The sequence below is a fragment of the Pyrus communis genome, chromosome 15 (assembly GCF_041283825.1).
Source record: "Pyrus communis isolate YQ-2024b chromosome 15, ASM4128382v1, whole genome shotgun sequence".
NCBI classification, from domain to species: Eukaryota; Viridiplantae; Streptophyta; class Magnoliopsida; order Rosales; family Rosaceae; genus Pyrus; species Pyrus communis.
Window position 1 is genome coordinate 2071725 of NC_142579.1, and position 17566 is coordinate 2089290.

Sequence of the window (17566 nt, forward strand, 5' to 3'; positions counted from 1 at the left end):
GCGTCTAACATATATGTTTAGTTTGAGCATTTGGTATTAATATGTATACAATATAAATAACATGTGTAAAGTCTCTAGTGTATGTTTATTAAGCTCACAGAAGACTTAATTAGCACCAATAAAACACACCAACAAAATAAGATAAGCTGAACTTAAAATTAAGCTTGTATGCATGCACGCCTTCAAAACATCGTGCGCAAAAACTATAGATCAAAGTCATGTAATCAGTTTTTAAGAAATTTTCCCCGTCCTTATTGCAATCAAATTCTGACTCCGTCGATGTGTATACGGTGTTGCCATCTTATCTCCTTCTTCAGATGCATGCAGGCATATTTTATACAGTATACTTCCACTATATTAAGGGAAAGTTAAAACCCTTTAGACTCGGACAACTTCAGTGCAAAAGATGAAAAACCTTTAGAATTAATGCATTGTAGAGACGGTAGATAAAACCTAGCCTTTTGGTGGTAGTAGTCTCTGTCTTGGTTGCAAATCTCAAATTCGATTAATATGAATTCGATTATAATGAGTATGCTACTTAGTTACGGATTTCACATTTGTGGTGGCATGACTTTGTTGTAATTTGTAAAAAGTATTTTCATTGAAAAATATCATATAACGTGAAAGTTTGCATTGTTTGATCGAAATGAAGTTTGATGTTAGCTAAGTAGTAACGGCTCGTTTGGAAGTGATTTCTGAAAGAATCACAAGTTATGCGTTTCTTTGAGGAGGCACTAAAAGTGTTTTTTCATGATTCGCTAGTGTTTTTACTAAGGATAAGTTCGAAAATATTTAGATCAAAAGCACTTTCAGTCATTTTAAAATCACTTTCATATTGGTGACTTCAGACACACATTAATTGACTTAGCTAGGTTTCCATGCACTGAGGTTCCATTTTCGGTTGAAGTTGTCTACTCCGAAATAAGATTTCGTATGGCACAAGTACATGTTGTTTTATTAGCACAAAACGCAACATAGAGTTGAAAGGGTTTCTAACTAGTTGTGGCTAGAAGCTGTGTTTATTCGGTCACTTATTATCTATGAATGGCCAATTAGTTTCCTTCGTATTTCTTGTGACCTGGCTCTATCAACAAGAATGGCGTGCCTTTGGTAAGCATTAAAGATTACCATACAGTGAAGGTGATGGTTGATCCATAATAATTTAGCATCGAATTCTTCAGTTTATGAAAGTTACAAAATGGGACATTCATAATATTAGCCTCAAATTTCTATTTACGGAAGTTAAATCTAAAACATTCACATAAAAGTGGAGAAGAATCTAAATCCGTTGTACTAAGTAGTCATGCGCTTAAGGCTCCGTTTGGTAGGCTGAATAATATAGGTTGTGATCAATTAAAATAGACTTGAGTCCAATCTGTTATTTGTTGTGTAAAAATGTGAGATGAACTGGACGTGATGAGTTATGAGTTCACATTAGAGTGTATCTAACCTATCCTTATACATGAGTTATAGGTCTTATCTTATAAGTTCATGACAATTCAATCATATAATCACATCCAACCCACTAAACGATCCTTAAATAAATAAGTAGATTTCGTGAGCTTAAATAAATAAAAGTTAAGAAAGTATTTCAGGATAGTTTCATGCATAAATATCCGCTTCCTACGTGGGCCGACTTGAAGGTTTCCCAGAACCCCACTAACAAATATCTCAAGAAATGAAAGCACAAGCTGGAAAGTTCCTCCAAACTTGTTTCTTAAGCACCTTGCATGTACATTTTAACTATCACAAACAAGATTTAAAATTGTCAAATAAGTTTTTGTAAGGCCTTCGATATATGGACCCGCAGCTATCTAAACGAGGAGATGATCAATAAGACCACTGTCAAGTGAAGACCGAGACTCGTGCAATGCCAACAAGTTTTTTTTAAAAAAATTATGGTTCTCCGGAGTATATAGTATTGTATTTCGACTTTTTTAATCGATAGATAGCCGGCCCTTATGACATATATATTTTATTAATTGTTTTAGTTTTGGTAAACTCTTAAATTACTATTTTATTTGTATGGAATTTATGAATTGCTACGTTTCCAAGTGCACATGTCATAACATGAGTTAGAGATTTTAGTATAAAAGAAGAAATTCTAGGTTTCTAAGAAAGAATATGGCTGAAATCCCTTGTAATTATATATAGATATAGTACTCCTTCATAGAGTCAATAGCTTTGTTTGGACATGGGATCACTATTGTACTAAAAAAATGTAGGAATTAACTTGGCTCCTGAAGATGAATTTTTTGATTTTTTTTAATCTTAGTCTTGGACTCTTGGCTGTCTTGAGATAGGGAAGTGGAATATATCCGATGACAACTAGTCTGATAAAATGAACCTTATAGTTTTCTTGTTTCATTTTTTAATTCTAGTTTTAAAGATTAAAAAAAAAAAAAATATATATATATATATATATATATATATATATATATTCATGTCCTTATGGCGGTTTATGATTAGTTGTTGCAACTAATAGAACTTAAAATGACACTTTTGTCCCTACATATAGCAGAAAAATGAGGGAAATCCAATTTGAATTATGATTGGTTACAAACTTCACCACAAAGTTACAATTGATAGCTTTTTCATCACAAGGTGAATTTAAAAGTATAGTATTACCACATGAACCACGAAAAAAAAAATTTGGCCTTAGAAAATTGGTAACAAAATCTATAAAAACTGCTTTAAAAATCATTACCAAAATAAAATGTCCTTTAGGGCCAGAAAACTAAATCTTAATAAAAATTATGACCACCAATTGAAATAGTAAAAGGGCTTCGTTTTCATTTTTCAGTTTTTTTTTCTTTTTTTCTTTTTTGAAAACTTCAAAATTATTTGGTAATTTTAAAATTTGAAAACTTACGTTCTTGAGTTTTCAAAATCTGACTTTTAGTTTTCATTTTTTTTGAAAATTAAAAGTAGTTATCAAACGAGTTTTCAGTTAACTAATTAAAAATTGAAAGTTAAAAACTAAAATTGAAATGGTTCAAACACTATCTATAGAATAGATTATATGTATATGAGATACTTGAGCCACACGTAAATAAAACTCCTTTTATCAAAAGATCGTGCCAAACCTTGACTCAAGTTTGGTTCCTTTTAATTCCTCACATGTTAAAGACTTTAATTGTTTCATGATGTTACACCAGAAACTACCAAGATGGGGTTGGACACAAACTGGTTATATTCAAACACACCATTTTAGTCATTTATAGCAAAAGTCAAGACAATAAGCAACGAAAACAGTAAGTAATTGAAATTGATATTAATATTGTTGAATATTATAAAAACAAGGAAAGTACATACACATATGAACTTAGAACGATAGATAGAACTCTTATCAAATTGGATATGAGGCCATCAGATTGGGTTAAAGATGTTTCCTTCTAAAGGATTAACCAAAGAGACTAACTATCTTGAGGTTGGTAAATCAATACTACGTAAAAGTTGGTAGCAAAGCAAATTCTAATAGATCTTAGAGTCTAAAGGAGAGTTTCCTCAAGTTCAAGGTCTTGGTTTCAAGTGATATGAAGCAAATAAAGGCAGAGAGCTTTTGGTTTGAATGCTTGATTGTTTGCTAAATGATTTGAGTACCTTTTGCTCTCTAAGTCCTTTACTTGGACTTATATACCTTTCACATCTTCCTCCAATGATTCCTATGTTTCCACTTGAAGCCAACCGAGGATTACTTTCCAGAAAGTAATGGCACCAATGAGAAAGTAATCCAAAAAATTTGTGCAGTGAATCAAAATTAGCCTAACCAAAACGATGGTTTTGTTTAAATTTATATCATCCTCCCTCCAAAAGACAGCAAAGTGCTTTGCATTCAATGCTCCCGGTAGTCGAGAGGGAAATCGAGACTTAGCATTTGACAAGTCGAATTGTAATTTGAGCCATGTACTATTCATTTAGTCCAAATCAAAGGCTCAAACTCTTATTTTCTTTGTGAATCATCCTACTAGACCAAACCTAAGACCCAACAATAATTTTGGGGTAAACAATACTTTATCCACCCCAACCCACCAATCAAATGCTTTAAGGCGAGTAACAAAGCAAGACGATTTCCACTCCCACACTCGTCTTCCAGAAAAATCGAAAGGCGGTAGGGGTAAGAAATAGAGGGTAAGTGATGTGCCACATTGTGGCCAAGTTGACGTGCATTTGTTTTATTAATATCCATTTGTAGAAATTCGAAATGTGTGACAATATGTCGCATTGGTATGCATATGTCTCATTTTGGTCGCGTTACCTTCAACCTATTGTTGGTTTTATATAGTTTGGTTTTGGTTCGTTACCAAATTAGGATTTTTTATTCTACGGTGTTTCTTCTCTTATATATATGAATAGGTTGGTCACAACTCCGCTCTCAAACATAGGCAACGAACAATTTAGTTGACTTGGAAGACGATCCTTCGATACCTTGCTCGACGATGAACTACAGTGAATGCAGAAAGGCTTTTTGCTGTCAAGCACATGTGGAGTTTTTAAGTTACATGCTGCTGAGATTATTGCCACCATAGAAGAGAAGAGGACACTTGATTAAAAACTCTTTTGGACCATGTTATCTGTTTGATCATTGCGTCTTGTTTAGTATATATTTGCAAATCTATTCGATTCATCCCCTTCCCTCGGTTTAGAATTCTTTTGTCCATTGAAACAAAAATATAGTTTCGTCATGATTTTGAAGGTGTAATACTTTCTGTCAGTTAGGAACAAGTCAATAGAAATACTTCTAGCTTACATGAAATCATACTACAACCTAACATAAACAGACATGGGCGCACCCATACACACCAAAGCTATGTCACATTTGAGTTGGTTAATGCGTTTCTGTTACTCTTGTTTTGAATATATGGAGTCGCAAGCACACGCTAAGATGTAGTTACAAAATTAATCTACTGCGTACCAGCCAATTGTGACATGGAGCATCTTTGGTGGCTGCTAGCCTGCTCGCACAATTGGCCCTTGTGACAAGTCAGCCGCCACCAAGCAATGCAACCTCTGGGAGAAGGGTTACGTAGGGCAATTGAACAATTAGGTTTCCGTCATGATGATCATCATCCAAGCTGCCACTTATGTTAAAAGAACCCCAAAACAAGCAGTGCATTGCACAATCAACATCAGAGTATTAAACCTAAAACCTAAAACAAAACTAGAATAGTCCAGGATTTAGCCCAGAAAATGGTGTGGGCACCACCAGCGGGACCCCACCCACGTGAACATGTCTCTTATGATTTATTGAATTTAACGGCTGAGATCGAATATAATCAAATTTAACGGTAAAAAAAAAGAAAGATCTAACGGCCCAAATTTAAATCCGCTAAAATAATTAAAAAAATTATTTAACTCAAAATTCACCCAAATTTAATGATTTTTCAATATTTATCGGAATTCAAATATTTTTAGTTAAAATGTTCATAAAATTAAATTAGGATAGTGCACATAATTTTTTTTTATTTACTTAAAAAGAAAAATTTAGCCTAAATTTATTTTTTAATAATATGGAGCAAAAAAACCATTTCTGAGTTAAAACCTAAATTTTCTGGGCTAAAAATTTTAGGTTTTAGGCCAAGGGTTGGAGATAGTCTAAGCAATGTCTCTTATTAGAGCTTGGTCATCATCAATGGTGATGCTTAGGTATGATTGTTAATGATTAAATTATTATTTAAATATTGATTAACATGTTTAGGAACTGGCTTCTCAAACTCTGTCTGGAGTTTGGGCAGACATGCTCACTAGTCACTACAACTTCACTTGAATAATCAAATTCTGGAATAAGTGAACAACAAACAAGGTCCTAAAACTCGCTAAACCCTAGTCCGAATGAAAAATATATAAATAAAGTTAAAAACTTCGAATTACCACCCCCCCCCCCCCCCCCCCGACTCTCTCTCTCTCTCTTACTTGTAGTCACAACGCCGCCACCACCACCACCACCAAGTAGAACGCCACCCAGAACTCAAAAAACAGAAAAACTAAGCAGTGGACTCACATCGACTTTCAATGTCATACGCTCTTTCCATCATCGCACCCTCCCCATGACCAGATCTCCCTCATTCGTCGGAACCTACTCATCGAACTTACGTGACTGAGTTGCGGCAACTGAAATCGAATTTGGATATAATTTCTTCAGACCCAAGAATTGAATGGTGGCCTGGCCGTAATTTATTCTTGAATTTTCTTATCAAATTAAAGCTGTGTTCTTAATCTGCGAGACATCAAAATAAAGGTTTTGGAGAAATTAAGGGCCTGTTCGGTAACTTAATGCAAAACAATTTTTGAACAACTGTTGTGTAAAACGAAAAGGGCAAATAAATTTTTTCATTTTTATAATTTGAGAATGCGCCTAGTAGTTTAATATCTTAGAATGAGTTTTGAGAATAAAAACTTTGAAAACGCGTATGGTACCAATATTTATGTGTCATAAAAATGTAAACTTGTGTGTTGGTAGTAATGGTGTCGTTGGTGACAGTGATGGTGGTTGAGACGAGAGTGGTGTTGGTAGCAATGATGATTGGAGTGGTGGTAATAGTGAGGGTAAATAGTGAAGGTGGTAGTGGCCATGATCAGGGTAATGGGGTGGAGAATTAATGTGGTGGGATGTCGTGGTGATGAAGGTGGCCGCAACAGTGAAACGGTGGAGGTGGTGGTGGCGACGAGGTGCAGGTGGTGTAGTCAGGGTGAGACTGTGGCGGTGGTGCCGACTGCCATAGTGAGACCGTGAAGGTGGTGGTGTCCATGGCAACGAGGGTAATGGTGGTGGTTGATATGATCACCGCGGTGATACTCTAACTTTGTTTTATAATGTATCTTTGTTTTCTTATTTTGAAAATTGATGTTGGGTATGGTCTGCCGCTTTTGGTGTTACGTTACGTTTCAAGGTACAACTTCTTTTATATCGATCTAATCTCAGCCGCCGTATTTGATCCAACAGTTTTAAAACGCAGTGCACAAGATATTTTGCGTAAAGGCGTCGCTCTTCCCAGTTTGAGTTTGCCACTCTGTTCTCCCTCCACTTCCTCCAAAAATGGAACCCCAACCCACTCCCTGCAAATCAGACCACCACCACCAACACTCCAAATCCCTAGAATCTCCACCATCTTCCACCGCCACCTCCATTTCCACCCCAACCTGCTGCAAATGCGGAGCCCCAACCCCCATGGCCGCTCCCCCACCCTCCTTCTCCGACATCTCCCCTCCCCCAAACTACCGCCCAATCCGAGCTCCCGCCATCAACTTCCCTCCAAACCCTAACTCCCAACAGGCCATCATCCTCGCCCCTGTCCCACAGTCCCTCTCTGTCCCCCAAATCTCGCCTCCCTACCACTTCCAATCCCCCTCCAAAGTCATCCAGTCCCCCGACGATCTCCGCCGCTTCCACGACTCCTTCTCCGGCAAACACTTCGTCGGATTCATTGCCGCCCTCTCCGAGTCCATCCGCGCCAAGAAAATCTCCGACCCTTGTCACCAATCAGACGTCGTCAACACGATCGTCTCCATTCTCGAAACCCTAATTCAATGGGTCGACGAAATCCCACCCACCCAGCAAGCCGCCCGATATGGCAACGTTTCATTCCGCTCCTGGCACGAGCGGTTGTCCGAATCCAGCCACTCCCTCATGCTGCAGTTCCTCCCTGAGCATCTCCACCCTTCTACGATCGAGATCGTCCCCTATTTCACTGATAGCTTCGGGAACCCGAGTCGAATCGATTATGGTACTGGGCATGAGACCAACTTCACTGCTTGGCTCTACTGTCTGGCGAGAATGGGGGTGATTAAAGAAGAAGATTATCCGGCTGTCGTGGCTCGAGTTTTTGTCAAGTACTTGGACTTGATGAGGAAGCTGCAGTTGGTGTATTGCTTGGAGCCGGCGGGGTCTCACGGCGTTTGGGGCCTCGATGACTACCATTTCCTACCGTTTATTTTCGGGGCGTCGCAGTTGATCGGGCATAAGTATATGAAGCCTAAGTCAATTCACAACGATGATATCGTGGAGAATTTTTCGAAAGAGTATTTGTATCTTTCGTGCGTTAAGTTTGTGAAGAAGGTGAAGAAGGGTCCATTTTCGGAGCACTCACCGTTGTTGGATGATATCAGCGGAGTGCCTAATTGGAACAAAGTGAATAGTGGGTTGCTTAAGATGTATAAGGCTGAGGTGTTGGGGAAGGTTCCAATTATGCAGCATTTTCTGTTTGGCTGGCTCATCAAGTGGTATGATCCTTGCCCATTTCCCTCTCCGTAAATGATTTGAATATGATTGCTAGTTTGTGCAAATATGGAAAGATATTAAGAAATATTTTCATTTTGCTATGTAATCTAGTGAGTATTGATAGTTTAACAAACTTAGGTTCGTAGGAACTACGCTTAAGCTTGGCAGAATGCTGGAGCTTGTTTTCCTTACTTGGATGAACCGCACCTAAGCTACTAGGCCAATTACTCGGTGTTGTCCCACGTGCTTGGTGAAGCTTAGTACCTTGTATTGGTTTGATTAAATAATTTGGGCATGGAGGATGCTTCGAATTGGTATATATATCTCTACAACACTAGGCGAATGTCTAGCAGTTGTCGTAGTTTTTTATTTAACGTTATTGTGGGGCCAATTACGCCAATTACCTCCAGTGGCTCATTTTTTCACATTAAGGCTGCATCCAAATTGTGCCTCTTATGTTATCAACCTTCTTGTGTCAAATCAACGAGATTTCTGATAGAGCAATTTTGGAGTCAGGTGTCTAGCAGAGTGTTATTAGTCATGATTTTCAGATTATCTGTATGCTATTTACTGCACAACCCTTATGAATGGTGAGATTCTGTTTACCTTAAGTTGCAAAAATGGGAAATTCCAATATATATATATATATATTTTGTTTATGTACTGTAAAGACGAAGAATGCAATTTATTAGGTGTTTCGGAGTTGCCTTTCTGAATACAAACATACTAGAATCCTGTTTTGATCAAAATCACGACTGGTACTATGGAAATTTTAATGTGCATCAGTCTTGTCTTGGCTCATCTCAGTGGTCACCTTTTTGAAGTTTGGAACTTAGTTATTGGCTTTTACGTGAATAAGACCTCTATTTCCACGAGAGAGACATCATTTACTTGGTCTTAAGTCAGTTCCTCTGTTACCTTTTTATAATGGTGCCCCTTTTGTAGAACTGGGACATGCTAGATTGATTGCCTAGTTGTGAGTCTATCGGGGATGATGGTACCTGCCAACAACCAGTCATTATTTTATGATCTAATAAAATGTGGACTACATATCCCACAAGATGGCACTCAAGGGTGCTTTCTGGGAAATATGCAGTCAGGAAAAAAGATTTTGAAGGTGAACTTGTGAGCAATCTGAAGTTTGAGACTTCATGGAATGGTATGGCTTGCACCAATGACCTGATTTCGCAGAGACAGCCTCTCAGGGAATAGGGGTGTCTGTGTACATCTTGCTTCCCTATACCACATATTGGCAGGAGCCTTCACTTAGTTGTGATTGTGAGCAATCTCATCTTGGAGTTAAAATAGATTTATTTTCATAAGCCAGTAATGCCGCTCTGCTTCCTTAAAGGCTTAAAGCTATACCAGGGAACATGCTATGATCATTTCAGTTTTCATTAAACATAGGATAACCATCTGAAGTTCTTATGAATAAGGATAACCGTCAAAAGAATATAATACCCTTCACCTTAGATCACTTATGTGAACGGCTAGTGCTGTGGCAGCATGGTTTGTATAAGTAGTATTGATAATTTGTTTGCGTTTCCTATTAGACTTTTCATTGGTTGATTGATCTAAACAGAGATGTTAATTTCTCAATCGTTATTTGACAGCAGTTAACTATCTAGACAGTCTTTAATTCAGCATTGTACATTTCAACTGTTAGAAGGCATATTTTATTTGATAGCGTGAAGCTTATTCTGCTTGTTAACTGATACATTTCTCAAATATTTGTTTTCCCAGGGAGTAGAAATGTCGTGTGAGATCTACCGAGGCGAGGCATCTGTTGTAGAAGAAAGAAGTTACAGGTTATAACCCATTATAAGATCAACAGGTTACTAGATTGGAAACGTATACTTGTCGTTTTTTTTTTCCTTACTTGTTTTTGTTCTTTCTATGGTTACTGAATATGCAGTCTCTTGGTGTTATGTTACTGCTTTTGATTTTAAAATCTCACTCTGAGTTGAAAACTGGTCCCAAAAGAAGGAAAAGCTCCATAAACAAAAATTTGTTGTTAGGAAAATGTCCTTAGTTTTGGTGGTGTCATAAGGTTGATTGAATCAGAATTGAGAAATGAAGAGGGAGAGTGTCGAGGGTAAGGCGTTCATTCGACATGTAAATGTATGCAAATCTTAGTATGCTAAGAAATAGTATAGATGCAAGTGGTCTTTTACCACGGTGGTGAAAATGTGGTGTGTCCTTCCATGATGGCGTGAGTTCGAACTCCGTCGGTGACTAATTTAACATCTGACTTACTAACTCTTATCGCTCGACTAAAAAAAGAAAAAGAAATTGTATAGATAATAAGTGAATTTTGTGAGCAATCTTAGGGATGCTCCCTCTACAATCTCAAAACATTCATGTGCTTATATTGTGACACGGGAAATCTAGACAAGATTTTTATTTTTAAATTTTTGTTACGTTTGTACTAAGAAAAGTGATTTTCAGACTTTTTTTTTCTTCTTCTTTTTAGATAATATCAAAAGAGAATCAGGAAACTAAGTTGCATAAACAAGAGAAAATCAGAGTCGAAACATTTGATCTCAAAATTCTATTCTGTTCTTTTTTTCTTTATTTAGGTAATATTGGCTCCTCAAGGATTGAGGAGATACTTCTCCTTAAAACATCTCGTGTCTTATTTACAGAACTTCGTATTTATAATCGAAAGTATTCATATTATATATGACTATAAAAGATCATATCTAAAAAAATATCAATTGAATGAAGATCGTTTAGTTTTTGAACTGTATAAAAACAGATAAACGGATTCAGTAAAAGCCTTACGAACGGTTTATCTTTTTATTACAACTGATTGATCAAACGATCTTAGTTTGAGTTAATTTTTTTGCAGAGATGACTATTACAGAGTGATTTATAATGAACTGTTCTGATCGTAAGCACTTAAGTTTTGTGAATAGGCCACAAAGTATTTTGAGAAGGAACTCCTCCTTAGCCTTAATGAGCTAAGCTCTTATGTTAATTGAATTATGAATAGAGGACCTAATCATTTTTTCATCATCGTTTGGTTGACAACGAGTGTATTGTTAATAGATAGTATAGATAATACGAATGTTATTTTTTTTTTATAAAAAATAAAAGTAGTCTAAAGTCCTGTTGTCAGATACAATAGTAAACATGGTACAAAATTGTCGATTGCATGTTTAAATAGTCAATACTATCCAACACACATGTTAGTTTATCTGACACAAATAGTCATTCCAGTCCGAAGTACTGAATGAGATTTTAGGCAATTTAGCGTATCTAGTCCTCACTATACGCTCCATCTTAAGGGAGAAGTTGACATAGCTTAGCACCACAATTAGGAGAGCAACTTATATGAAACATGTTCACCTCCACCTGGGGTCCCAATCAAATAATTCATTGTCATGTGAAGAAAAACTTACACTGCAATGAACACTGTTCTAAAAATCGACGCTAGGATGCTGGCCATTGCCCCAATTAATGCCTAAGCGTTTGAAAATTAAGAAATGGTGCCTAGACCACCAAGGCACCCTCCTAGCCCACCTAGATTGCGACTCACTTAGACAGAAAATAGATAACTTTCATTTTGCATTTCATTTTTTTAATAAATTGTAAGAGACTTGTTGAATACTTAAATGAACACATATTATATGCTTGTTTCTTATGTTTTCATTATGTTCCAATACTTCATAATATATATATATATATATATATATATATTATTCTATTTTGTAGTTTATGATGAAACTATATATATTTTAAATAAAAACAGACAGTTATTTACATAAAATATAATGAATTTATTTAAATCCGCCTAGGCGTCAGTCTAGACCCCGCCAAACCGCTAAACCTCAATCCGCCGCCTGACTAACATCTAGCGTCTTTTAAAACTTTGGCAATGAATTAATGGATACAAGAAGCCACGTGGCGGTGAACAAGTTTTATGTAAGTTATTCTCCACAACTATAGGCCTCCAAGGTGCCGCCAAGTGTCAGCGTTTCAGCTCTTTATCTCTCGTCTCTTTCCCCAGTTGAAATTGAAATTGAAATTGAAATATAGCAGAACCGCGTTACACCGCCAGTTAAGAGCAGAAGCTAGAAGACAAAGCAAACGTCAATGGCGTCCACCACAAACTTCCAATCCTCCAACCTTCAAACTTGATACTCTCATACTGCATAGCATACCATACTAGTAGTGCTTGAAGAAGCAGCAGCAGCAAATCATGGACGTCGCTAAGCAATTTAAACGTCCGAAACCCAAACTCGACCGCCAAAACGCCATTAAGAACTTCGACTACGACGCCTCTACCCTCTCCCCTTCCTCATCCTCCTTGCGCGGCCGTCAATCCCTTCTCTCCGACCACCAAACCAGTTTCCGCGTCAGAGGCATTGACGGCGAATTCGACCTCATCTGCCGCAGCCTCGGACTTTCCGGCCCCGAAGACTTCGCCATCCCAGTCGCCGCTTGGGAAGCCCAGCGGGCCCGCATTTCCTCCAACGTCACCCCTCGCTCTCGCCTCCACGATCAGAATCATCATCCTCAGTTACGCGACAGAGCAAACGTTGACGTTTTGGAGAAGAAGTCCGAAGCTAGGGTTATGCGGCTCGACAGTGAAATCAAGGCTTTGAGTTTGGCAGAATTTGGGGGAAATGGGAGAAATGGCGGTGCTGGTGGAGGAATTAAGGGTCTCCGCCCGCCTCCGGTTGTATTGAAATCTTTTTCGCCTCGGGAGGACCACATTGGTGTAAATTCGCTGAATCGCGTTGGCCATGTGAGCTATTCGGATGAAGAGGAGCTTGCAAATGAAGCAAATGGCGAGAGGGAATCGGTAAACGAAGCAAATGACGAGTGTTTGTCATCCAACTCATCTCCATCCAATGACTATAATGATGATCAAAATGCAGATGACAAAGTTGGTTTTGTTGGCATTGTAAGAGTGAACCCCGAGCCAATCCATAGTATTTTTTCGCCGAATGGGAAATTCAGGCGGAGTCTTTCGTCATCGTGGCAAAAAGGTCAGCTTTTGGGAAGTGGTTCTTATGGGACGGTGTATGAAGGCTTTACTGAGTAAGCGATCATCTTCCACGTCCATATATCCAAAATGTGTATGAAGGCTAATTTTGTTCCTGTCTTGTTGTTGTTGGTGATTACCGCTATGTTTGAATTAAACCCAATCTGAACACGACTTGTGAATTTTATATTTGGTCCAATGCCTCTTACTTTAAAGACATTACTCTACTGATTTGCAAACTCTAATAAGTTACTTTGAATTTGGGACAAAATAGAACAAGAAATAACTATACTTCGGTAGGAGACTGGGAATTCGTTGAAGAACTTAGTGCTAACAAATAGAAACATAGGACACCAAGACTACCACCACTTTTATAACAAGGGGGACCGCCGTTCATGGTTATACGATTCTCATTTCTAATTTTATAGTTTCTTGTGCTGCTATCCATTTAAGCACTTGTTTCTTTTTAATCTTTTGCATAATGTACCCATAAAACTTTGAGGTAGTCCTGAAAAACTTTATCACTACCATTTCCAAGTTTTATTTTTCATAGTGTAAGCATTCAATTCTACTTTAGGCGTTTCCACTCAAAGCGTTTAGAATTTTTCTTAGCAAGAAGTTGTAAAGTTAGAGAAAAGGATGGAGAAGGTGAAGTTGGGATTGCATTAAACTGGGGCTATTCTGTTCAACAAAATCAACATGTTGGTCTCACTCCCTCTGTTTATTTCATGCTGCAAATGTTCTTTTGCAGTGATGGATTCTTTTTCGCTGTAAAGGAGGTTTCTTTACTGGATCAAGGGAGCCAGGGGAAGCAGAGTGTTATCCAACTTGAACAGGTCGAAAGAAACAGTCTTATTCTGATTGTGTTTTCTTACTCAGTAGATGCTATTGTGTTTTCTGGATTCCTTAACATTCTTTCTTCTAATACGATTCTTATTGTACAGGAGATTTCTCTTTTAAGTCAGTTTGAACATGACAACATAGTTCAATATCTGGGCACAGACAAGGTGTGCTTCTTTCTTTCTTGGTTTGCATTTCTTTGGCTCCTGCCAGTTTATTAGAAGTACAACTTTCTACTTATTGGGGGAGATTTATATTTTCCTTTTGCATTTGATCTTGTTGTTACAGTTAGTGCATAGGTATTTGTACTTGTATGTGTGTATGTGTGGATGTATGTACATGTATTTGTAGAACCATAAACGATCAGTTAAAGAAATGCTTCACCAACGCAACTACTCAAACTGTAATCATAAGATAAAGTAGCTTGCTATATTTCAATGTAATTTAATATATTTATTGAACTCTCCTGATTTGTACACTAATTGTTCGTTGTAATATTATTACAGGATGAAACTAAGCTCTATATCTTCCTTGAGCTTGTAACAAAAGGCTCACTTGCAAATCTATATCAGAAGTATCTCTTGAGGGATTCTCAAGTCTCTGGGTTTACAAGGCAGATTTTAAGCGGGTTGACATATCTTCATGATCGTAATGTGGTTCACAGGTAATATAAATTTGGTACTGGAATTTTTGTATTGTGATCTTTCTTTCTTTGTCTTTTGTGGTTACACTGGAAGGGATTGAACCATTGACCTATGCTAATCTTAGTAGACAAAGCTGTGAACAACCAGTAGAACAAAATATAAGGAAGAGTTTGGGAAATGGGTGAGGGTCTTCCAAATTCCAAGGCATTTAGGCAAAATGAAGAAGAAATGGATCACAAAATGTTTGGTAGGAGGAATTAGAAATGCATTACAAAAGACATGATAGGGGAATTTGTAAATGAATAGTTGGAAGGAGCCATTTAGAAATCCCTACCGCATAACTTTGTAATGCTCATGAGGTGCATTTTCTAATTCCTCCTATCTGAATTAAAATCTCTCACGTCGTGTAATGTGAAACATTTTATATATGTAATTACAGTACAGGCCTACATAGAGATAAGATACAACTACGTAAAAAATAACGAACCAAGCAATCCTCATTTAACCTACACTTGTATAATTCCCTTGGACATATTTTTCTGCTTTCTAGACTTATGTGTTCCTTATATTGATATTGCACTTGTAGAAGTTTAATATTTGATTCTATTATCTATATTTATAAGATTATTTTTTCCAGGGATATCAAATGTGCTAATATATTGGTGGATGCAAGTGGATCTGTGAAACTTGCAGACTTTGGGTTAGCCAAGGTAGAATTCCTAATACTAACGTCTCTCTAATGTTCATTTCATAGAATTTCTGTTTTGTCGAAATGCAAATCCATGGAAATTCTAATGCTGAATCATTCCACATTGGCCTTCTGTTTCTAGGCAACCAAATTTAATGACGTGAAGTCTTGCAAAGGGACTGCTTATTGGATGGCGCCTGAGGTTTGCCTCCTCTCTTTACGATAAATATGTTTGTTGTACACATCAGGTTGATATTTCAACAACCGCCTTTGGATAGTAAAACTAGTATGATGTAGAGTAATTCATCTAGTTGTGATTGTCCATGTAGTTAGTGCTGATAACTTGTACTGTTGTATTGGATATTCATTTATTTTATGACTAGGCTCTCCCTAATTGAAATTAGGATTTAGCTGTTATTGTCCAGTTACTCTTTGACGTACAAAACTTAATTTTCATCATTTACCTTGCAATAGACACTGATTTTTTTCTTTCAGTTCTCATCCATAGTTGAATTTTCTGTTGCAGCAATATAATTGGGAATAAGTTGCTATGAGCATGCTTATCTGTTTCATGGATTTTGAGTTAACCTGTTGACCAGTAAGCTGTAAAATTGTAGGTTGTTAATCTAAGGAATCGTGGCTATGGGCTTGCAGCTGACATATGGAGCCTTGGATGCGCTGTGTTAGAGATGTTAACCCGCCGGCCTCCATACTCTCACCTGGAAGGCGTATGTTCAACATTTCTGCTCATATAATGCTAATCGTTTACCTTTTCTTTAGGATAAGAAATGCATAACAATATGCCCGCATTACATTTTGACCTAGATCATTGGATGTAGGAGCCAACCTCATGCCACACATCCCCCACCATGAGATTTTACCCGGATCATCCTACTTGTACTCGGCCTTTGTGCTACCTATTAGCAATATGTGTTTACTCTTCCATGTACCTAGATTCCTTAATCAAGAGTCATGGACCTATGTTTACCCCTTACAAAACCTGAACCCTACGATTTCTACTCAGACATCAGTGACGGTTAGGGTAACCTTAGTATTCTTAATCAATTTGGACTGTCACTCATGCGAGAAGGCTAAGACATGTGATAAACAAGACAGATCACTAAGTTGTCCCTTGCAGAGTCATTTAGGAATCTGAGAAAAATCATGTTCTTGTTTGTGTTGATTGGCAGATGCAAGCATTATTTCAGATTGGCAAGGGTGAACCTCCTCCAGTTCCTGATTGGTTATCAAGCGATGCACAAGATTTCATTTTGAAATGTTTACAAGTTAACCCTAATAGTCGACCTACTGCGGCTCAGCTACTGAACCATCCATTTGTAAGAAGGCCACTCCACACATCCTCAGTCCCAGCTTCTCCTCATTGCAACAGTTTTCGTTCGTGAATGCTTTGGTCAACCAACCTCAGTGACATCGTAAGGTAATATAGAGGAACTGGTACTGCAATTTACTTCCCTTCATACATGCTTAGCGATTGAATCTATATACGCTGTCAAGCTATGTTAGAGCATTAGCTTCCACGAACGTGGTTTAGGGAAGGGGATATGCTCCCAATATTTTCACAAAGATGCGAATGGCTTGTGAATCAAAGAAAGCACCTCTTGGTCCTTCTGTGTGGATCGACAATATTAGGGACTTGACAGACCAGAGAAGCTCGTTCAAGGAGATGAACTGTGCATAACCTTCTATCCGCTGCCCGATTATTCATTGAACTAGTTCCTGGTATGGCAAAACTGACCCCGAATGCTTGAAACGGATGTATGCTAGTCGACAAGTTTGCGAGCAATATCACGGGTACTTGTACATTACTTAGAGGGCAAGTTGTTTTACAAAGCTACCTTGTTTCTGGGGGAATTAATTGTAGTTAGAACAAAACATGATATAAGCACATGTTGTAGATTATTGACTTGCTGTAAATAATTTTTGTGATAACCTCCTGGTGGGTACAACTCAATTGAATATGAGGCTCGGTGGATTGGCATCAAGCCTGTTTGATAACCTAATCCACCGAGCCTGTTTGATAACCATTACGTTTTAGTTTTCTTGTTAGAAATAGACGGGTCAAGATCTAAACAAGACCCGAAACTCAAAGATCATACCCTAGAATTCATCTGCAATACTCACATTATATCATCTGATTAGTATAACTAACGAAAATAATAACA

General features: G+C 37.6%; 2 protein-coding genes across 2 annotated transcripts; both read left to right on the plus strand.

The window, feature by feature from the left end:
- Positions 1–6805: 6805 nt before the first annotated feature.
- On the plus strand, positions 6806–10169 carry LOC137743099 (uncharacterized). The gene is made up of 2 exons (XM_068483010.2): positions 6806–8220; positions 9962–10169. Exons 1-2 carry the CDS (start codon positions 7037–7039, stop codon positions 9966–9968), a joined length of 1191 nt encoding a protein of 396 aa, XP_068339111.2. The 5' UTR covers positions 6806–7036; the 3' UTR covers positions 9969–10169.
- Positions 10170–12238: 2069 nt separating this feature from the next.
- LOC137748134 (mitogen-activated protein kinase kinase kinase 1) lies at positions 12239–17425 on the plus strand. Its single transcript, XM_068488224.2, has 8 exons — positions 12239–13267; positions 13963–14047; positions 14156–14218; positions 14558–14715; positions 15333–15405; positions 15526–15585; positions 16001–16111; positions 16574–17425. The coding sequence occupies exons 1-8, from the start codon at positions 12423–12425 to the stop codon at positions 16784–16786; spliced, it is 1608 nt and encodes a 535-aa protein (XP_068344325.2). The 5' UTR covers positions 12239–12422; the 3' UTR covers positions 16787–17425.
- The last annotated feature ends 141 nt before the right edge of the window (positions 17426–17566 follow it).